Source organism: Rosa chinensis, chromosome 4, assembly GCF_002994745.2.
Source record: "Rosa chinensis cultivar Old Blush chromosome 4, RchiOBHm-V2, whole genome shotgun sequence".
NCBI lineage: Eukaryota > Viridiplantae > Streptophyta > Magnoliopsida > Rosales > Rosaceae > Rosa > Rosa chinensis.
This window is the reverse complement of record NC_037091.1, coordinates 49,336,176-49,358,970: the sequence shown is the minus strand read 5'-3', so window position 1 is coordinate 49,358,970 and position 22,795 is coordinate 49,336,176. Positions and strand designations below refer to the sequence as shown.

The window sequence follows — 22,795 nt, the reverse complement described above, 5'->3', positions numbered from 1 at the left end:
TAAAAGTCCAAACAGTCAGCACTATGAAGAATCATTGACGGCAAACTTGTTCCAGAAACAATTTGCTGTAAATTTTGAACTCACCATCAGAAAAAGGTTTTGGTAATGACAGATTGTGTGTAGTGATCCAGTTTATCCTTCCTTGTCTTTGGATAAAGAATCAGCTTTCCCAACCAAAATGGTTATGATATTATGAAAAGACTGAAATTTGCTAGTATACCATTACAAAACTGTATTCATGTCCACATCTAGGCCCGATTAGCCAACTCTAATACTGTTATATTAAAAATTAATTACCAATTACTAAAGACTTTGATCAGTCACTGACCAGATAACTCTCTACCAGATCATATATACCACTTCATTCAGGGTCCAGTTGACTCCCTCCCTACTGCTATATGTTCCTCTAGCTTTCCATCATAGTTACTGCATTTCGAATCTCCAAATGATGTTTCTGAAAAAAATAGAAACAACTCAAATAAAATTCTCACATTTACTGGTTAAAAATGCAATAAATTAATGTTGCATATGTAACCCATTTACTCAGTTTGCAGAAATGGCTCATGAATTTCTTACGGTTACACACTTACAGGCCAAAGCATTGCCAAATAGAAGGTAAAAAAACCTAAACACCACCACAAATTAGTATAAATAGGATCATACGTTTTATTCTTTACTTTTCAAATGAAAACCAATGTAACATTACAATTCACCATCACTCAAAGTGCAAGCCAAAACAATCCCTGGATTGGTAGAGAACAAAAGGGAAAAACTATCAAAGCGATACCAAATGACAAAAAAGAACAGGACACAACAGAACAGTATAATGCAGTAGCATTATCATAGTTCTATTTAGTTGTAGCCCTCAGGGTTGGCCACAAAAGGAGGTTCTCAATGATCTTGAACAAACCAGCGGCTCTTTCTTTTCCGGCCCTGAACATGTTATGATGAATTGATGATTATATATGTTAAACATGGAAGGCATTAAGGTATGATGATTATATATCGTATCATCAGTTTGTCAGACATACAACGATGAATTCGATCAACACCGCAGCAATCAGCTAGATGTCAACTGTTAGGTACTTATAGTGATTTTCAAAAAGGATGAATGAATTAGATCAGAAAAATTTACTTCTGCACTTACAGTAGATTATCCCTGGTACAAATTAAACCAATATATTTGGCATACATTAACAGATTTCTTTTATAAATTTCTCTGTTCCCCGCTAACATAGATAGAATAGGTCTCGGAAGACATTTTCAACCTCACTAAATGTTCCTTCCAGTTTGGTTGTGAACTGGATTTTTGCAAGTCAATACAGGCCAAAACAAAAGTAGGTGCAGCATTAAGCCAATAAGCTAAGTCATAAACCAAAGAAAAATGAAAAAGCCAATCTTGACCGTCATCCAATTTCAGTAAACTGCCAAGGAAGCTAGTTATTGTTTATGTTACATGAATTAGAATAAGACAATCTAGAAGCCAAGTCTCTTTTTCTTTAATACAATTGGGTTCTAAATTAAATGGGGTTGGGGTGCTTTCTTTGACCGTCTTGGCTAATTTAAAAGAATAGTACAACATATATCTACAAGAACACTTATCAGTTACACCAGCTAGCAGGCTATAGGTGACCTTCAACCTCATAACCTATCTAATTACTCTATAAATATTAGACAACATTCTCTTTTCTCTCAGAACACCATTTCTTATATTACTCTTCCTTTGATCATCTTTTAAGTTCCGAGTAACTCAAAAACTGATAATGGGCGTGTTCACTTATGAAAGCGAGTTCACATCCGTCATCCCACCCCCAAGGTTGTTCAAGGCTTTTATCCTTGATGCCGACAATCTCATCCCCAAGATTGCTCCACAAGCAGTTAAGTGTGCTGAACTCATCGAAGGAGATGGAGGCGTAGGAACCATCAAGAAGATCACCTTCGGTGAAGGCAGCCAGTTCGGCTCTGTGACCCACAAGATCGATGGGATTGACAAAGACAACTTTGTCTACAGCTACAGTTTAGTCTAAGGAGATGCCTTGTCTGACAAGATTGAGAAGATCTCTTACGAGACCAAATTGGTGGCATCTTCCGATGGAGGATCCATCATTAAGAGCACCAGTAACTACCACACCAAAGGTGATGTGGAGATCAAGGAGGAGCATGTCAAGGCTGGAAAAGAGAAGGCGTCCCACCTCTTCAAGCTTGTCGAAGGCTACCTCTTGGCCAACCCCAATGAATACTGTTAAACTTAATTGTTATCAGTTCGCTGTCCATTTGTTCTGCTGATGTTCCAGTTGGAGCATTAAGCGATTGAATGTTGTAATTTTCTATGAAATAAACAAGCTTTAATCACAATTTGGAAATTCGTTGTTCAATAACTCCCTACTAGGCTAAATTATCAAATTGCAGCTATAATAGATATCCTCAAAGACGGTCCAGAAACACTTTAAGAAGGTTGTTCACCTAGTATTATTCAAAACAAAAACTGTCACAAAATCACCATTGCAACAGAAACGAGTTCTTGAGACTTCAGAGTATTTAGGCCAGTTAGTTCTAGAGGTAGCATTGGTAGAAGTCCAAACAGTCAGAACTATGAAGAAATCAGTGATGGCAAACTTGTGCTCGATATAATTTGCTGAAAGTTGGACTCACCATCAGTAAAAGCTTTTGGTAACGACAGATTGTATGTAGCGATCGAGTCTATCATTCCTTATCTTTCTATAAAGAGTCATCCTTTTTGAATCAAAATGGTTATGATATTTTGAAAAGACTAAAATTTGTTACTATTCCATTACTTAAATAGAAAACTGTATTCATGTCAACATCTAAGCCAGATTAGCCAACTCTACTACTGTTATATTAAAAATTAATTAACAATTATAAAGACTTTGAGTGGTCATTAACCAGATAACTCTTTACCAGATCATATATACCACTTCATTCAGGGTACACTTGACTCCATCCCTGCTGGTATATGTTCCTTTAGCTTCCATCATAATTACTGCATTTCGAACCTCAAAATGATGTTCCTGGAAAAAATAGAAACAACTCAAATAAAGTCTCACATCAACCAGTTAAAAATACAATAAATGTTGCATTTCTAACCCATCTAATCTGTTTGCAGAAATAGCTCATGAATTTCTTACAGCTACACACTTACAGGCCAAGCACTGACAAATATAAGGTCAAAAACTAAACACCGCTAATAAGTATAAAGATGATCATACATTTTATTCTTTACTGAATCAAATGAAATGTAATACGTTACAATTCATCATCACTGCGACTGCAAGCCAAAACAATCTCTGGCTTGGTACGATAGAAAAGGAAATGAATATCAAAGCCACACCAAATATATAAAGAACATGACACAACGACACAGTGTAATGCAGTAGCATTATCATAGTTTGATTTAGTTGTAGGCCTCAGGGTTGGCCAAAAGGTGGTTCTCAATGATCTTGAACAAACCAGCGGCTCTTTCTTTTCCGGCCTTGACATGCTCTTCCTTGATCTCAACCTCACCTTTGCAATGGTAGTGGCTGGTGCTCTTGATGATGGAGCCTCCACTTGGAGATGCCACCAACTTAATCTCGTAAGAGATTTTCTCAACTTTGTCTCCGATGGCATCACCTTCAATTATACTGTAGTTGTACACAAAGTTGTCTTTGTCAAGTCCATCAATCTGATGCTTCACATAGCTGTATTCGCTTCCTTCACCGAGGTGAATCTTCTTGATGGTTCCAACACCTCCATCACCTTGAACGATTTCAGTACTCTTCACAGCCTGTGGTGCAATCTTGGGGATGAGGTTATCAGCATCAAGGACAAAGGCCTTGTAGAGTCTTGGTGGTGGGATGACAGAGGTGAACTCGGTTTCATAAGTGAATACGCCCATGATGAAGATTAAAGAGCTTAAAATGAGAAGATTGTAATGTGGAAGAAGCTAAGAGAATATTGATGTTGGTGTGAGAGAGTATGAGCTCTGGAGGTGGTATTTAAAGGAAGGATGAAGCTCACCCCCTGAAGATCAAAGCATGAGCTCAAACAGGGGAATGTTCAAAGAATTAATATTTCTATGCGAACTATTGTTCAAGTCTAAGATGCCGCCTCAAATGGCTGATTCTATGATGTGAAAAACCCAAATTGTCATCGTAACGTGGAAAACGAAGCACTGATTTTAACGGTTAGACTTGCATTTTTGATTGTGAAGTACTAGCTACTAGCTAATAGCTCGAGCTTTGCAGTCAATATAAGCAAAGTAGAGCAACACCATCAGAATGAGCAAAGTCTAGAAACAAAGAAAACTGAAATGGAAAAGCCAATGTTGGCTGCCCGACATTATTTGTGTAAACTGAAAATTCAAAGAGACATTGCTTAGAAGAACATCTAGAACCTGACCCATTATCTATTTGTCAACTAAACCGTCCAAAGCCAATTTGGTACGTACAATAATTGGGACTGGGGTGCTTTGTTTGACCATTCTGGAATAGTAAGTAGTACTGCTTGCATCTACAGGGACACTCTTAATTCACACCAACTGGTCTCCATATAGGTGAACTTCAACCTCATAAGTCATAATAACACATCCCTTGAGTAACCTATAAATACCACCCGTAGCATTCTCTCCTCTCACAACTCAAAACCTCCTCTAGTGCCTAAACACCAATTTCCTTTTTACTCTTCTTTCCTTTTGATCATTTTCCAACTCATAAGCTGATAATGGGTGTGTTCACTTATGAAACCGAGTTCACATCCGTCATCCCACCACCAAGATTGTTCAAGGCTTTTATCCTTGATGCCGACAATCTCATCCCCAAGATTGCTCCACAAGCAGTTAAGTGTGCTGAAATCATCGAAGGAGATGGAGGTGTAGGAACCATCAAGAAGATCTCCTTTGGTGAAGGCAGCCAGTTCGGCTCTGTGACACACAAGATCGATGGGATTGACAAAGACAACTTTGTCTACAGCTACAGTTTAGTCGAAGGAGATGCCTTGTCCGACAAGATTGAGAAGATCTCTTACGAGACCAAATTGGTGGCATCTTCCGATGGAGGATCCATCATCAAGAGCACCAGTAACTACCACACCAAAGGTGACGTGGAGATCAAGGAAGAGCATGTTAAGGCTGGAAAAGAGAAGGCGTCCCACCTCTTCAAGCTTGTTGAAGGCTACCTCTTGGCCAATCCTAATGAATACTCTTAAACTTCTTTGCCGTTTGTCGTCCATTTCTACAAGAAAGTCAGCTGATATTCCAGGTGGATTGTTGAAACATTGAATGTACTAATGTATTGTATCAAATAAAAAGCTATAATAGCACTTTGCAAATTCGTTGTTCTATTCAATCTTAACTAAGTTAAACTATCATGTTCCAACTATAGAAAGAAAAAAAAAAAAATTCCTGAAAGATGGTCAAGAAGAACACCCCTGAACTAGCCTCTCCTAAACAAAATATATGATTTATGATTTTACGAAGAGACTGGAGTTTCAGTCTTGCTAGTAACTCATTAATCAAAACTACATAGAAAGCAAAACCCCTAAAATAAGAACTTGGGGAATTCACTTAACCAAGAATGTGAAAAACTCAACGGAATTAAGTCAACGTACCTCAAAGTTTCAACGATCCAATGGCTTGCCTCCGAACGGATAAACATTCTCGATCAAGGTGTTGCCGCGAGAGAGAAGAGGTATTTGTGTGCTGTCACAATGTACGGCGTTGGTTTTACTTCGGTGCTGTGTTTGCTTAATTGGTTTGGGTCGTAATGGCCTCAGTAAATTGTCATGGGCTGGTTTAATTATCCACAATTATTTTTGGCCACGTAATTTGTTCGGTGACTTCTGCCAGCTAATATGTTTTTATTCTTCCATCTGCTTTCTATTCACGAAAAGTAAACTTTTGGTAATGACGTATGTTATGGATGGATCGAATCAATTATTTTTTATCTTTCAGTAAAAAATTGAGTTTGTCTACGATACATTAGTGTACCGATATATTAAGTAAATTAATTCAATTTTGAGGTAAACTGACTCTATACATTGGTAGACTAGCTTGATAGTATTCTACCTCTGTATCTAACTAAATCTATGTATGACATGTTTACTTAATTGAAATGAAAAATGCATGAATCGAAGACAACTGGAACGGAAGAAGTCATGAATCGGAGACAACTAGAATGAGAGAAGGAAAGAATCGGTATGAGAATCATTCTTAAACCCAAACCCCCGAACCCAGGTGGTTATCAAACTAAGGGTTATTCAGGAATCGAATTCTGATAATGAGATGAGACCCACACCCATTCCAATACCTATATATGTTAGTAAATGTAGGAATCTCATATATTTGAATAATTGTCATACTTATATATGTTAGTAAAAGCAGGAGAAAATACTTATATATGTTAGTACATACATCGAAATAATTCATTTTATTTCTATTCTCATTTCAGATAAGTAAACGTGTGCTTAATGTGCCAGTATATTAATGTATTTTAGAACTTTTCTACATAATCAGCCTCTCCTAATCAAAATGGCTTGGTCTATGAAAAGACTGGAATTTTAGTGAATAAGAATCCTCTAGCTAGATTAATCGGACAACTCTAACACGGTTATATCAGTATTAATTAAGCCAATAAGGCTTATGGTTAAATTTTCAAAAACCCTGCAAATACCCTTCTCTTTATCAAACTTCACAGTAAATCAATTAAATAAAAGAAGGGTAAAAGAGTAATGGTCCAAGCAGTTGTGAGGATTACGTGAACAATTAAGGTTCTCCCACTAAAAGCAAAAACTATTGCAGTTTTCATTCTCGGTGCCTCCATCATGTTCTGCTCTTTCGACGTTCTCCTCATAACGATTGAAAAGATCAATGAAATGTATATTCTCTCTCTCTCTCTCTCTCTCTCTCTCTCTCTCTCTCTCTATCAATTATCAATTATGCTCTATTAATTCTGTTCTTGCACTGTTCTTGAATACAGGGTGATCGATTCTGAGTATGTTAGCATTCTTAGTCTTTTGCTTCGATCAATTCACAATATTTTTGGATATGACCCCAGAGTCAAAAGGAATAAGAACTTGGGAAATATTGAGAGAATAAATAGTTTGATAAATTATTAAACTTATTCTGTAGTGTATATAAACAGATTACAATCGTACTACAACTATTGTGTACTACTATACTACACTACATATACAAGGTAAGTAGCTACAACAATATATTCCCTTGTAATCTATTTCTAATAGGGAACTATGACTCACGCTAACACTCCCCCTCAAGTTGGCGCATATACATCAACCATGCCCAACTTGCTTAGTGAGTCATAAAACGCCTTCCTAGAAACTCCTTTGGTAAGTATATCTGCAAGTTGCTCTTCAGTTGGAATAAAAGGAAAGCTAATAATTTTGGCTTCTAACTTCTCCTTTATAAAGTGACGATCTGTTACGTCCCGAACCTATAATTAACGATTTACTCACTATTTAGACGGCAAATGTCGATTACTATTAATTTTTACTTTTTATCGATACTTTAGTGGCCCTAAAAGGTTGACTTTTGTTCGGGGCCATTTATGAGAAAATTTCCTTCATAGAAGTTGTAGAGGACTTTAAACTGCGCATGCATATGCGGTGCGTAAAAATTGGACTCAGTATGTGAAAGTTATGGCCGAAAATGTAAAAGTTACTGTTCATGGTAATTTATATATATATGAAAGTCACTGTTGGTAGATTTCCATTTTCGGAAATTCTACCTAGCCCTCAGTAACTCTCTCTTCTTCTTCCCCGACCCTTCCTCCCCTTCGGCCCCGATTTTCTTCCTTCGATTTCTTCCCCCTCCGGCCGACCCACGACGAAATCCGGCTATCCCCAAACTCGCCTCCTTCCCCTTGTTGCATATGTGGTGGTGTTTTGTAGAGATTTGGTCGGAGGAGCTCGATTTTGAGCTGGGAAGGTTACTGTAGCAATTCGCTATTCTTGCCGATTTCAGGCGATTCCGGCCATCTCCGGTCACCAAACCGGCGTCGAGGGCTCGGTTTTCAACGGAGATCATTTCCCCTGAGGACTTGCATTCCTATTTGCCGTGGAGAGACCGAATCGACAATCTAGGGTTCTTGAGTTTTCTGGGTTATCTTCGTCGGCCGGATTCGACTATTTCCAGGTAAAATTTGGATGTGTTGTAGTTGAGAAAATTGATCAGTGTGTTGAGTTGTTGCTGTACATGGAATTTGGCAGCCGGTTGTGGAGGTTGGTACCGGCTGCCAAATTCCACTGTTGGTGGCGCGTGAGATGGTGTTTGGCCGGTCTTTAACTTATGTTGTTGAGCTAAATAACCAATTATACATTTAGTTTCATAATTGCAGTTTTGGGATAGAATTGGAGAAGAGTGAGTATGGATTTTGATGTTTGTTCAAGGGTGGAAATTGTTAATTGAATTACGAGGAATCCATCCATCGGATTTCCTTGATTCTACCCTAAAGCCCATACATTAAGGGAATAACATTGGTGAAGAAGATTGGGAGGTTTTGGGCATATAAAGACAATGTTAGGGTTTGGTTTTATTTATCGTAATTTAGTTGTTCATTCAGTAATTATGGGTTTACGAACGTTATATTGTACAGGACGTGAGGAGGATTCCCTCGAGGAGGGTTTGGATCGACGACAGGCTTAGCCGTACACTGTGAGTGGACTTTTGTTTCCAAATAAATGATGCATGCATTTATTTATTAAAGTATGTTCTATTTAATTGACATATTACATTTCGAGCGTATGATTTATTTTTGGAGATTGATTTCGCTTTATCCCATATAATTGATTTCGATAGTGATTTGCTTCCGAAGTTGGTTATGATTTATAATCCTATTCGACGAATTATTATTTCCGATGTGATTTCCGGATTTATACTATTTATATTATATTTATATTCGTCGATTTGAGATTTTATTTCGAAATGAGTTTTTGATGGAGTAAATCTTCATATTTATTTATTGACTTTCGATTTTGGCATTGGGACTGCCTTATTGATAATCTAATTATTCTTTTAGCGTGTGGGACACGCTGTTGATTTATACGACTTTTTACTAGAATTTCTGGGTACGGTTGGGAATCGTACCCGTGTTTTCTTTATTTGTGGGACATGGGGAAGCCTTATAGATTTATTGGATTTGAATGGTTTTTACCCACCATACCTGGGTCGCTATATTTTATTGCTAGCTAGCCTATTAGTACTCCTCCCTGCTTACTATGTGTTCATGGGTGAGTAAGAGCAGAGCATGAGATGCTCCAGAGTGTGGGACACTCTGACCCGAGCCTGGGAGGCTCTCTTCTTTCGTATGGTGAAATTTCTTCCCCATATTTTCTCATTGCTTGACTAGCGGGGCTAGTCTGATTTTCATTATAGCCAGCGAGGCTGGTCTTGTCTTCTTGAAAAACGAGATTTCGAATTTACAATATATTTGTTTTTCGTATCTTGTGACTAGCGAGGCTAGTCGGTTTACCGTTTTGAGATTCTTAGATTTAAAGCTAAATGTGTTTTCTAATTGTTGCATGCATCGGTTTTTAAGTGAATAAATGCGGGAAAGTATAAACTCTTCTTCCGTTATGCTTATTTATTTTGTCCACTCACGCTAACGTTTTTATGTACTTTCCCCTGGGCCCTTTGGTTTCAATTGCCCAGATCGCAGCGTTGCTGACCGGCTTAGGAGTTGAGGCTAGCACCAACTTTGCCATCTATCCTCAGTAGGTTATTTATTAACCTACCTTATGTATCATATTTCAAGTGTGTTCTATAGATTGCTCTGATTACCTTAAAAGGTTGGATTTTTACATTTGTATAATTATGAGTGTATGGGAGTTGTATAATATTGGAGGAAGTTGAAAGATTTGATTTGCTGGGTTGTAATTTATATAAGTGGTTATGTTTGTGTAGTACGGTGTTCATACTTGGAAATTTGCGGATTGTTGCTAGGAAGCAGGGTGGCTTCAAGCACTGAAATTTATTATACTTAGAAGTGTTTTCAGCAGGTTTAGGGTTGTCCACTTTTAGGGGAAGTTATGTCGAATTTTCCCGAAAAGTGGGCCCCGCAGGTCCATCTTGGAGTTAGGAGGGAAATTCCGGGGTGGGTCCTGACACGATCAACCTCCACATGCTTAGTACGATCATGTTGTACTGAATTCTGTGATATGTTAATAGCTGCCTTGTTGTCACAATATAACTGCATGGTATTTTTGAGTTTGAAACCCAGATCACGTAATAGATTTCTCAGCCACAACAATTCGCACACTCCGTGAGCCATACCTCTATACTCGGCCTCAACACTAGAACGTGCCACAACTTTCTGTTTCTTACTCTTCCATGTAACCAAATTACCTCCCACAAAGGTAAAGTAACCTGATGTTGACCTCCTGTCTGTAATATTTCTAGCCCAATCTGCATCTGTGAAGCCACAAACCTCAAGAATGTTGTTATGTTTAGAAAATAGCACTCCCCTTCCTGGTGCTGACTTCAAGTACTTCAAAATTCGCACAACAGCATCCATGTGACTCTCACTCGAGTTATGCGTGAACTGACTCACCACACTTACTGCACATGCAACATCTGGTCTAGTATGAGCCAAATAAATCAAGCGCCCAACCAACCTCTGATATCGAGCTCGATCAGTAGGTACCTGGTCAGGATACTCAGTTAAACAATGGTTCTGCTCAATAGGAGTATCAACAGGTCTGCAATCCAACAAACCCGTCTTTGTCAACAAGTCAAGGACATACTTCCTCTGGCATAGATAGATTCCTTCTCTCCCCCATCGCTACCTCAATTCCTAAGAAGTACTTAAGTTCATCCAAGTCCTTCATCTCAAACTCAGAGGCTAGCTGTCTCTGTAGTCTATCCATCTCAACAGTATCATTGCCAGTATTTACCATATTATCCACATAAATAATTAGAGCTGTTACCTTCCCTTGTTGATGCTTGAGGAACAATTTATGGTCTGAGTTGCTCTGTTTATAACCAACCTTCCGCATGAACTGTAAAAATCTTCTAAACCAAGCACTAGGTGACTGTTTGAGACCATACAGAGATTTTCTCAATCTGCATACAAAATCACCAGGGGAAGCAACTACATACCCAAGTGGAAGGCTCATGTACACTTCCTCAACTAACTCTCCATGAAGAAATGCATTCTTGACATCAAACTACCGAAGTGGCCAGTTTAAACTAGCAACAAATGAGAGCAGAACCCGAATAGTGTTCATCTTGGCAACAAGAGCAAATGTTTTATCGTAGTCTATACCATACGTCTGAGTAAACCCCTGAGTAAACCCCTTTGCTACAAGGCATGCTTTGTACCGATTCACTGATCCATCTGCATTATGCTTCACGGTAAACACCCAATGACAACCTACAACCTTCTTGCCTGGTGGTGGAGGCACAAGTTGCCAAGTATTGTTCTTCTGCAATGCCTCCATCTCTTCCTCCATTGCCTTCCTCCACTTTGGATCCCCCAACCCATCCTGCACTTTGTTAGGTACTGATACAGCAGATATTTGATTCACAAATGATTCATATGACTTAGACAACCTCCTAGAAGACATATAGTTGGCTACTAGGTATTTTGATTTGGCAATGAGAGTAGGTTCATATCTTTTGGCTGATTGACCTCGAGTGGTCCTATTTGGTAACACATATTTCTCAACATTAGACTCACTACTACTAGTACCAATGGATGGACATACCTCAAACGGGTGATCTTCAGTACCAGGAAGCAATGGGTCAGGGGTAGAAGTGATGGCAGGAGGGGCAGTTGTGTTTTCAACCTCATTCTTAGTGATTGAAACTGGTGCCTGGATGTCTGGAGCTTCTGATGCTGGAGGTGGCGGCGAGCTAATAGTCTTAACTGGATCCGTCAAAATACCTCCTCGCTGTGTGACTTCTGCTCCTCCTTCTGATTCCTCCCCCTCTCCATGATACAGCTCTTCAAAATATGAATTCTCCCCCTGAAGAGCTGTATCTGAAGAGGAAAAATAGCTCATGTCCTAAAAAAAAAGTAACATCCATAGTGACGTAGTACTTTCTGGAGGTGGATGATAGCACTTGTACCCTTTCTGATAGCCTCCATAGCTAACAAACACACACTTAAGAGCTCAGGCATCCAACTTAGACCTCTGGGGTTTAGGAATATGAACAAAAGCAACACAACCAAAGACACGAGCTGGAAGATTATGAAAAAAAGGTAAGGAGACATGAGATGTAAGAACCTCAAATGGAATTTTTCCCTGAAGGACACTAGATGGAAGACGCACTACACCAAAAACTGCATCACACAACGGAGAACAAATCCTCTGTTGTCTGTTAACGACAATTGAATCATACAACACATTTAATAAATCTTCGTTGTATAAAGATGCTCAAATTCTAAAACTTCTAGTTAGGAGGTGATGGCACAACAGAAAGAGAGATTATCTGTTGTCTGAATGAAAGAAAAAGACCGGCATATTTCCCTCCTACCATTGAGTCAAATTTGGCTCCAAATTATACCCTAGATGCTATTAAATTGGACAACAGTTTAGTTACTTCCGTTGTAGGAGTATACCTGGAAATCATCATACAATGGTTTTTAATGTCCTGTTGTGCAAGTGAGTACCAAAATTTGGAGATGGCTCCAAAATGACATTCATTCCCCCCAAAACGAGAAAATTTGGCTTCAATTGTTTGTTATGCTTGCAAGTTCCAACAACAGAATGAACTATTTCTGTTGTGTGAATGAGCAATGACTAGCCTAAGCACGAAACCTAACATTTTGATTGCAAAGGTGGGAAATTTCAATCTTTTATTCCCTCAGCTAAGTAACAAATCAGACAACGTAAACGTATCTATACGTTGTCTGTCTGAGCCAACTCGAGGGCACACTTAAACAAAAGTTAATGCCTATTGCCTTAGCCAACTCGAGGGCACGCTTAAACAAAGTTAATGCCTTGGCCATTTTTCATGTCTGAGAGAGAAACCCCGAGCTTTCCTTCACTTCGATCAAAATCTAGAGCTTTTCTTCATCATCTTCTCTAAACACTTAGCCATCACAAATCACCATCTTTCAAAGTCTAGATTTAGATTCTATTCGATTTGGGTTCTACTCAATTAGGGTTCAAGTTGGGTTCAATTTGGGGGTTTTTCATTCTGTTGAAATGGGGGATTTGGGTTCTGACCAATCTAGTTGGGTTCTATTCGATTAGTGTATTTCTTCTGCCCCAGCCTAGAGTCGATTTAGATCACACCGGGCATCGCATCTCTCCGTCTCCGTGAATTGAACATCTAGAGTTGTCAGGGATTATCAAGCCTAGAATTGGGCTTGATAACTGCACCTCTCTTCAGCACTTGTGCATAAGGGATTGCCCTGACATCATCTGATGTCAATTCCAATCACACAGTGCATGTCGTCTCTCCGGAGATTGGATATCAGATCGTGTGAGAGATTATCAAGCCTAGTTGGGCTCGACTACTGCAACTCTTTTCAGTAATTGCAGGTAATGAAATGTAATAATCTAATATCAATTATTGGTGTTCAGAGATTATTAAGCCTACCGAGTGGGCTTCAATTATGCACCTCTCTTCAGAATCTAGAAATAACTGATTGCTCTTGTCTAGTATCAATTTCAGTATTATATCTGTGCGACCTAAGGTCAAGTCTATGTCCCAACAAATTCAGCACTTTACTTGTTTAAAATCTCTCTGGATATATTATTTTAAGGGACTAGAGGCTCTTCCTGAGTAGTTGGGAAATCTTACATCTCTTGAGGCTCTGACTATCTGGTTCTGTAAGAATCTCCAGTACCTGCTTGGACTAGATGCTATGAAAAGCCTTACCAAATTGAAGGTACTCTCCACTAGGAGATGCCCTCTGCTCAAGGAAAGATGCACCAAGGAGACTGGCCTCGAATGGCCTAAGATTTCTCACATCCCAAAACTTAACTATAATGTTTTGATACGATCACTTTTTGGTTTATTTCAGTTTCTGTTTTCCGTGTCAATTTAAATTCCAATATCTTTTTGGGTTATTATTTCCAAGTTTCAGCTGCTATTGTTCTAGCTTTTAATTTGTTCTCTCTTTCAATTGAAAAATACTTGTGTTGATGGTAGTTGTAGCTACAACCCCATTTTTTGTCCGTGAAATCATAGTGTTATGAGCTGGATGTGTGAATTTCCTTTAAGTGAGTGTTGAAGGTTTCCCACATGCATATACGTAAAGTAACTGTGCAGCTTAATTGTAACTACAATTCAAATGTTAGATTTTTAGTATTAACCCTTAAATGTGCTTGTGAGGAAAAACGTTAAAGCCTGGAGTTGATAATGATTGATGAGCCATAGAATCTGTAGATTTTTGTAATTAATCTTACTGTTTTTGTTTTCTACCTGTTCTTCACTCTCAACTTCATTTTCTTGCTTTGGATTCCTTAATTAAGGAGTGAATAACTTAAGAAACAATTAACCTTTTTATTTTCTGTTACTGTTGTTTTGCTATGGTTGTAAAGAAGTTGAGTAAGTTGCATACCTAACTGCCTATCTTTGAATTTTGTACAGTTACAAAAGGAGCACAGCGGCCATATCTGTAGGTAATATATTATCTTCTCTTTTAGGTTGTTTGATACGTAACTGAAATTGAACTCTTGACGTATGCTTAAGAAAGTTCAAGGAATTAAGGAAAAGAATTAGAGTTTAATGCTTCTTAGTAACTGGACTTAAAATGATTGCTTGCTTGGGTTCTTCTTTCTGGTAAAGATTCAAGGGGAATGATAGCAACAATTAATATAAGAGACTAAAACTTGGATTTTGAACAAATTTGGTGTTTTCAATCTGTTTACTGCAGGGGATCCTAATATCACCATGACTCACTTAATGAGTTACTTGAAACTTGCAATTAGGGACTTGTCCTCAAGTGGATTTGATAGGAGAGAAAACTTCATATATATATATATATATATATATATATCCAATCATGAATTGTTACATCTTTGTAAGTATTCCAAGCTTGATAACTTAGCAATAGTTGACATTATTTGTGCATATATAAATTAGTAATTAGTACTTGAATTTATAAATTAATGTATGTATATGACTGGATTTAGAAATTTATCTAACAATAGATTAACTGACTCAATACCTGAATTTCTGACTAAATTGCCAAACCTGAAAGTCTTGAGTATTTTGATTTGAATTGTTACTGCAGATACTTGTTTATTTAGAAGAGGTTTATAAATTTGCTCTATCTCTGCAGTAACTTGGAGAAGAACAAGCTCAAATGGTTCACTTTCGAGTATGCTTATTGAAAAATCGACAAGTGGATCATTATTTTTAAGGTCTGTTTCTGTCCAAAGCCATTATCTAATATATTCAAAGTATTTCCTTCTGTTTTCGGTTGCAATCTTATATTATTGATGTGGAAAAAGTTCTATACTGTTTGGCGTTGTTTTTATACTATACAAATTGAATACTATATTGTCGACTAAATTTCCATGACTGATATGTATCAACCTTATTCATCCTAGGGTTGGAGAAAATAAAAACATATGTGCAGCAATATCATGGAAAAGGAAGAAAGCCAATGTACTCATTCCCGTAATAGCAGCAGTTAGTGGATTTGCTATTTAGTTTGTAGCATCAGTTGTTATACTAATTAGCATGAGAAGAAAAGAGAACAAGGTAAAGTTGTAATATATATATTACTAACAGTTGAAAGGTAAACAGAGAAACTGTTTGATGTGTTATATGTATGCAGTTTTGATAATATAAGAGCGTATTTTTTGTGTCCTCTTATGGATTGAATGACTCCATTTCCAGAACTTTGAGGACATAATTTGTGTCCTAGTATAGAAAAGAGGACACCTATGAGAACTTTAATGTTTTGATTTTTTTTGGTTCTTTGTTCTAGTCTCTTGGTCATGATAATTTCAATGCTTTTCATTGTCAGGCAGTGTGGAATGATAGCCCATATTCTTCCTGGAACTGCAGCTACTGAAATAGAGTTAGCTGGTGAAGGAATTCTCCTTGAAAGAAAGAGGGTAAATTGTCTCTACTTTGGAATATATATATATATATATATATATATATATATATATATATATATATATATGACGTTCATCGCTACTAGAGATTTTTGGTTGATTCGCTGGCCATGACTGAGGGACAAAAATGTTGAAAATAATAAAGATATACTCAACTGAGGGCTAAGTAGTGTGTAACACTTTGTGTAATACAATGAAGCCATAGCCATTTACAATTAACTAGACAGCAACACCATGATAGAGTAGGTACAGCTTTGGTTACAAAATAACTACCCTTTTGAAATCCCAAGATTAAGCTTATTTGCTCAACTCTAAAACTAAGTTCTCTTTGGTCCAAAGACAAGTCCCCATGGTAGTTTAAGAGTCTAAAAGCTGATGCCTGATAATGAAATTGATTGGGATATTCTTAGAGTTAAATGTTGAGTTCTACGAAGATTTTATTTTTATTTTTCTTGGGTTTTTTCTGTTCTTAGGGCTAGAAGTCTGTAAGGTGTCCAAGAGTGTTCTTATTTGATAAGTCTCTTATTAAGTCCACCTAAGGTATTTTAAGCCTATACATAGGGTCATATATATCTTGTAAGGCAAATCAGATTGGCATTGATGAAAAGTATTGTAGAAAGACTTGGTGTATTAATATCTCTTCCCCTACCTTGTCGTCCTCTCTCCTCTCTACTCCTCCAAGTTCTCTGAAACTAATGCATCTATAAACCTTTTTTGTCTTCTGAAACTATTATATTTCCTAAGATTTCTATCCTAAGCACACTATTATTAATAGCCAAAACTCACTTCTTTTCTCCTGCATCAAATTCGTAACACAGGAGTGCATTCTTCTTTCAATTACAATCGAAATTAAGAGTTGCTCTCATGATAGTGAATATATTATATAATAGAAAGCACTCGGTGAGGTGATTGTAAAAGTGTGCTCCAGGACTCTGAAATATGCACTCAGAAGGACTTTTCTTTTCTGATTTGCTCTATCATTTAAGTTGCTTAGTCTCATTGGTAGATTACGATTTGCTTCTTTGTCTCATTAATTAAATGTGTATAATGTTCAAATGTACCTCTCTATCTGAGCTGATACAATCATCAGTTTGACTTATCTACCGACATCGAATTATTATGACATGTATTGGCAATTCAGTATTTGATAAGTGATGGGAAACCTTGTGCAGGATTTTGAATGGTGAAGATGTAGGTATAGAGGAAATGGTTCTTCGCACTCCAATATCCAAATCCTAGAAGAACCATTCGGATTTGTTCTACTCAACACCACAAACAAATAGGAACATTTCTTCTGGTGCTGCAATATGTGCTAACTTGAGAAGCTTCAAAACAAACTTGGAGGTGATGCAAATAAGAATATAGTGCACAAGATGCTTGATAAAGTGGCACATGAAGGTTTTGTTGAAGCGAAAAGATGTTATATCAGCTTTTGATTCATGCGTAGCTAGTTAGGAATGTTTTTCTTCTTTTATTGTTGGCTTGAAATTTGGACAACTTTGTTTGGGAAAGGCAGTTTATGTATAGAATGTTGGATTATGATGAATGGCTTGAAAGATATAGTCACTGTTCATTAGGTAGAATGGATCAAATTAATGTACAAATCAATTCAGAGAATGGATGTTTGAAGCAATCATACAACAGATTTTCAGAAATGTCAATCAATGTTGTCTGAACCAAAAAATTCTGGGTATTCACACAATGCATTGATAGGTATCACACAATGGATTTCAATAAGTAACGTCGTCTAGTTTTAAGCTCATACAACAGAAAATACTAGAACACAGTTGTCTTGCTTTTAATCACACAACAGCTAAACTACAAAACTGTTGTATGAAAATTCAACCCACAACGGCATAAAAGCAAATTCTGTTGTGTGAACTGCTGCACACAAGTGTTGCACATGGGTGCGTCCGGCATCTGTCGAGTTCTTGGACAACGATATTAAGAAATATATGTCGACTGACTTTGTATCATACAACGGTGAATTCACCGTCGTTTGATTTTTCATCAGACAACATCGAGATAGACGACGGTGAGTCTTCAAATCAGACTTTTTTTCACCGTCGTGTGATGCAGTTTTTGGTGTAGTGACGATTGATAAGATGAGAGGAAGCGTGTACAACATCGCCCCAAAGATACTTAGGCATATGAGCACTAAAAAGAAGGGCACGAACCATATCAAGTAAATGACTGTTTTTCCTTTCGGACACTCCATTTTGTTCTGGTGTTTGTGGACATGTGGTTTGGTGAACAATCCCATGGGTTTGAAAAAACTCTTGGAAAACATGATTAACATAGTCTCCCCCATTGTCAGAACGAAGGACTTTAATGTTGTTATGGTATTGTGTTTGAACAAGAGTACGAAAAGTTTGAAAGGCTGGAAAAGTTTGAATGGCTGGAAAGACCTCATTTTTGGTTTTAAGAAGAGCAACCCATACAATCATCAATAAACAACACAAAGTATTTCATACCCGATACAATAGGCTCTCTAGAAGGTCCCCAAACATCAAAATGAATCAGGAATAATACTTTTATTATAAATACTAGGAGAATAAGTAGCACGATGACTCTTGGCCAAAACACATGTTTCACAATATAAAATAGACTCATCCACACCAATAAACAGAGTAGGCATGGTTTTTCTCATAAGACTAAGAGATGGATGCCCTAAACTGTGATGCCACAACCAAATTTCACTTGGCTTATCAAAATTCGAAGTCAAAGCGCGGCGCGGGACTGTGCTCCTGGTTTCTACCTTGCGTATGTCTGATCCAGATAGAACAACCTGCCCCTCAGATACCCCCGACCGATTATCTCCCTGGTGAGAAGATCCTGAAAAATCACATACATAGGATAAAAGGTTACGGAACATTGAGACTCAGTATTCAACTGTGGAACAGATATCAAATAATGAGACAAGTCAGGCACATATAACAGATTATGAAGTTCTAAGGTGGGAGTAATACGAACTGACTCTAACCCTGACCCTAACACAGGAAAGGCCTCATCATTGGCATTAGTTACATAGGACACTGGTGGAGAAGAAGAAGCCGCCGCCGGTCTGGTAATCATGGGATTCCGGGCTTGTAACCAAAGAACGACACTGGGCAGGTAATCAAGGGAGGACGAAGCCGATCTGGATTGATGAGAGGAGCGGCGGTGATCTTGGGCTGAAGACGACGCTGACTGGGCAAGAGAAGAGACAGCAGTCTGTGAACTGAGGACCAGTCTGAGGTCAGTCTGGCTGTTTTTGGAACAGTGGGCCTGAAGAGACGAAGACCTGACTGGTTTGGATTGATAGGGAGATGACACAAGGTCGGTCTCTAAAGAGATGAAGACATGTTTTGATTAATAGTAGAGGACGACGAAAATAAACCCAAACAAAAGGTTTAGTTATGTATCAATTCCTTCGATTAAGGAAAAGAAAAGAAACTAAGGAGACAAAGTTCTTTCGGATCTTTGCTCTGATACCAAGTCAAAAGGAATAAGAACTTCGGAAATATTGAGAGAATAAACTGTTTGATATATTATTAAACCAATTCTGTGGTGTATAGAAACATAATACAATCGTACTACAGCTATTGTGTACTACTGTACTACACTACATATACAAGGTAAGTAGCTACAACAATATATTCTCTTGTAATCTATTCCTAATAGGGAACTATGACTCACGCTAACACCCAGGATAGTTCTTCCGCTTCAACCGAGAGGTATTCATTAATTTTAATGTCATCCAAGCAGTTGTTCTTTCTGTCTAATACTTGTTTGTGGGTTTTGTGTTTTTGGTTCAGATACCCAAGAAAAGGTGTTCAACCTTGAATTTTGTATAGACTTCTTCAAGTAGTCATCATAATTACTTCTTGGTTTCTAGGAGGGGTACTTATCTACTTCTGATTATTGGTGTCTCCGCTGGTTGGCTCTTCATTTTGAAAATCTAATCAAAGAGCTTAATATTGCTTATTCCTATGCAGATTGCAGCGAGTGAAGGAAGGGAGAAAGGAAGACGTACTCAAACAAATCAAAATTTCAATGATGAATTGTAACAAAAATTGTTCCCTGTCTCTTTCTGGCCTATTCTGTAATGAACTTTGGCTTAATTAATTTGGAGTTTAATTTATAAATGAGAAACGCTGGAGTTTGTAAGCTGTGTTAGCATTAACTTTATGATCCCTACTTATTTTTAAGTGCACTTGTTATTTTTGATGCGACTATATTTGCAAAGCAGGTGATTTTGGTTATTTGGCCAAGTTAATTATCTAAAATATCTAGCACACTTGGGGTCAAGCTAGCTATAGCCTGTGTGTGTCTTCACTAATAAATATTGCAGAATAAGCAGGCAAACAGACTAATTTTCGCCAACTTAGATACAATTTGTGTCTTGCCATGTCTTGTTGGTTTATTTCCTCTTTTGATAGTTGTGTCATGTTGATGTTTCTGTCTAGGTTGTGATCTCCATTTCATACATCTTTATTAATCGCTGCATGTACATAATATACTAATATAGAAAGAATCAAACGATAGAATCTCATAGTTTTGTTTCCATGCTGCTAACAGGGAACATGTAGGAGAAACATAAAGGAGAGCTTTCTAATTCGTATCCGGCATGTGTTTCCTGGCTTGGTAATTGGTTCATCATTCGCAAGGGTAACGAGAAGCTTGGACTGTTCATTCCAAAGAGAATGTATTGAGCATAAGAAAAGAGAAGAACAGAAAGACATGCTGCTCAAATGGCTGCAGCTACTTACATGACATAGTGAAAATATAGATTGTCCGTGCAGGTTTAGATGATAGTGTTAAGTGTAGCAACTAAACAATAAACGGTTTCTAGCTTATGTTACAAATAATTTATGTCCTCATTAATAACCATTCATCTATTAAGGAAAAACAGAACAATATATCCATATTTTTCAATCAACAAACGCTGTGGACAATAGGAATCTTCACAAAATAAGGTAGTTGCATATAAATTTTAAATCCTCTTTTTTTTTTTCCAATTCGATCATTAGCTTAATCTTCATAAGTTTTTTTCCATAAATTAATTTGATTCGTTGCAAAGAACATTCGGTAGCCTCTCTCGGTGAATGCTAGAATTACTTGAGGTCTTGACAATAAAAGAGCTTTGCCCCTCCTATTTTAGTTTCAAATTCAATGAAATCTTTGGCAAAAATTATGTCTTCTCATTTGTTGAAACACTCATTTTACATGTTTTTGGATGAAAGTAAAGCATGATGATGGTATAGCATTCCCAAAAGTTGATCCGGACACAAATTGTATGGTAAATGTTTTGAATGTTGCAAAGTAGAGCAATGGTTAATGAAAAGAAAAAAAATCACTGCAAGCAAGAGTGTGGTCTTTCTAACACACATGGCAAAACAACAATTTTTTGAACGTAATTTCGCACGCGCGAGCGCAGTCCTTCTGCACACACGTATGCGTGTGTAGGAAAGCTAGTTAAAAATTAAACAGTTACTAAAGACTTTAACCAGTCCTTTCCAAAAAAAAAAAAAAGAAGAAGAAGAAGACTTTAACCACTAACTAACCAGGTTATATATACCACTTCATTCAGGGTCCAATTGACTCCCGGCCGTGCTGGTATATCATTTATGTATGCTTTCCATCATAATTACTGCATTTTGAACTTCAAAATGGTGTTCCTGGCATGGGAAAAAACTTAAGCCCATAAATTTGTATAAAGAGGAACAAACGTTTTATTCTTTACTTATTCAAATGAAATGTAAAAATTTTACGTACAATTTGTCATCACTGCAACTGCAAGCCAAAACAAGATCTGGCTTGGTACGATAGAAAAGGAAATGAATATCAAAGCCACACCAAATGATATAAAGAACATGACACAACGACACAGTATAATGCAGTAGCATTATCATAGTTTGATTTAGTTGTAGGCCTCAGGGTTGGCCAAAAGGTGGTTCTCAATGATCTTGAACAAACCAGCGGCTCTTTCTTTTCCGGCCTTGACGTGCTCTTCCTTGATCTCAACCTCACCTTTGCAATGGTAGTGGCTGGTGCTCTTGATGATGGAGCCTCCACTTGGAGATGCCACTAACTTAATCTCATAAGAAATTTTCTCAACTTTGTCTCCGATAGCATCCCCTTCGATTATGCTGTAGTTGTAAACAAAGTTGTCTTTGTCAAGTCCATCAATCTGATGCTTCACGTAACTGTATTCGCTTCCTTCACCGAGGTGGATCTTCTTGACGGTTCCAACACCTCCATCACCTTGAACGATTTCGGCACTCTTCACAGCCTGTGGGGCAATCTTAGGGATGAGGTTGTCAGCATCGAGAACAAATGCCTTGTACAATCTTGGTGGTGGAATGACGGAGGTGAACTCAGTTTCGTATGTGAACACACCCATGATGACGATACAAGAACTTAGAAATTGATCAAAGAATTGAAATGTAGAAGGAAGATGATGACAGAACTAGTATTGGTGTGAGGAACTGTGAGGATGGAGGTGGTATTTATAGTTGAGGATGAAGCTCACTTTTGTAGATTAAACAGTTATAGACAAGTGAAACTTTCAAGGAATACATGTTAAGTTCGATGTGAAAAGGAGTTTCTAATATTCAAATCAATAAATAATTGGTTGAAGTCTAAGAAGCCGTCTTCAATAGTTGATCTGAGGACTTTGGAAAACCAAATTGAAGTTTGAGTACGTACTTAATTTTTTTTTTTTTATTAAACAAAAAAAAAAGAATAACTTAAAGAGAGACATGAAGTCAAAACTCCT

The 22,795-nt window shown here is 37.6% G+C and overlaps 3 protein-coding genes, 1 long non-coding RNA gene and 1 pseudogene across 4 annotated transcripts; 3 read left to right on the top strand and 2 right to left on the bottom strand.

The window, feature by feature from the left end:
* Window positions 1-1,650: 1,650 nt before the first annotated feature.
* Window positions 1,651-2,363, top strand: LOC112197958 (annotated as a pseudogene).
* LOC112195894 (major strawberry allergen Fra a 1.05-like) lies at window positions 1,707-5,338 on the top strand. Its single transcript, XM_024336124.2, has 2 exons — window positions 1,707-1,767; window positions 4,716-5,338. Exon 2 carries the CDS (start codon window positions 4,720-4,722, stop codon window positions 5,200-5,202), a length of 483 nt encoding a protein of 160 aa, XP_024191892.1. The 5' UTR covers window positions 1,707-1,767; window positions 4,716-4,719; the 3' UTR covers window positions 5,203-5,338.
* Window positions 3,207-3,993, bottom strand: LOC112197957 (major strawberry allergen Fra a 1.08-like). The gene has a single exon (XM_024338942.2). It carries the CDS (start codon window positions 3,893-3,895, stop codon window positions 3,413-3,415), a length of 483 nt encoding a protein of 160 aa, XP_024194710.1. The 5' UTR covers window positions 3,896-3,993; the 3' UTR covers window positions 3,207-3,412.
* A 14,376-nt stretch (window positions 5,339-19,714) lies between the features above and the next one.
* On the top strand, window positions 19,715-20,963 carry LOC121052537. The gene is made up of 4 exons (XR_005809394.1): window positions 19,715-19,751; window positions 19,833-19,917; window positions 20,013-20,080; window positions 20,596-20,963. It is a non-coding gene; the product is annotated as an uncharacterized LOC121052537 (long non-coding RNA).
* A 774-nt stretch (window positions 20,964-21,737) lies between these two features.
* On the bottom strand, window positions 21,738-22,509 carry LOC112195753 (major strawberry allergen Fra a 1.08). The gene has a single exon (XM_024335944.2). It carries the CDS (start codon window positions 22,418-22,420, stop codon window positions 21,938-21,940), a length of 483 nt encoding a protein of 160 aa, XP_024191712.1. The 5' UTR covers window positions 22,421-22,509; the 3' UTR covers window positions 21,738-21,937.
* Window positions 22,510-22,795: the final 286 nt, after the last annotated feature.

Coding starts and splice junctions, on each gene's coding strand:
- LOC112197957 (XM_024338942.2), bottom strand. CDS start 3,895: ATGGGCGTATTCACTTATGAAACCGAGTTCACCTCTGTCATCCCACCA.
- LOC112195753 (XM_024335944.2), bottom strand. CDS start 22,420: ATGGGTGTGTTCACATACGAAACTGAGTTCACCTCCGTCATTCCACCA.
- LOC112195894 (XM_024336124.2), top strand. CDS start 4,720: ATGGGTGTGTTCACTTATGAAACCGAGTTCACATCCGTCATCCCACCA.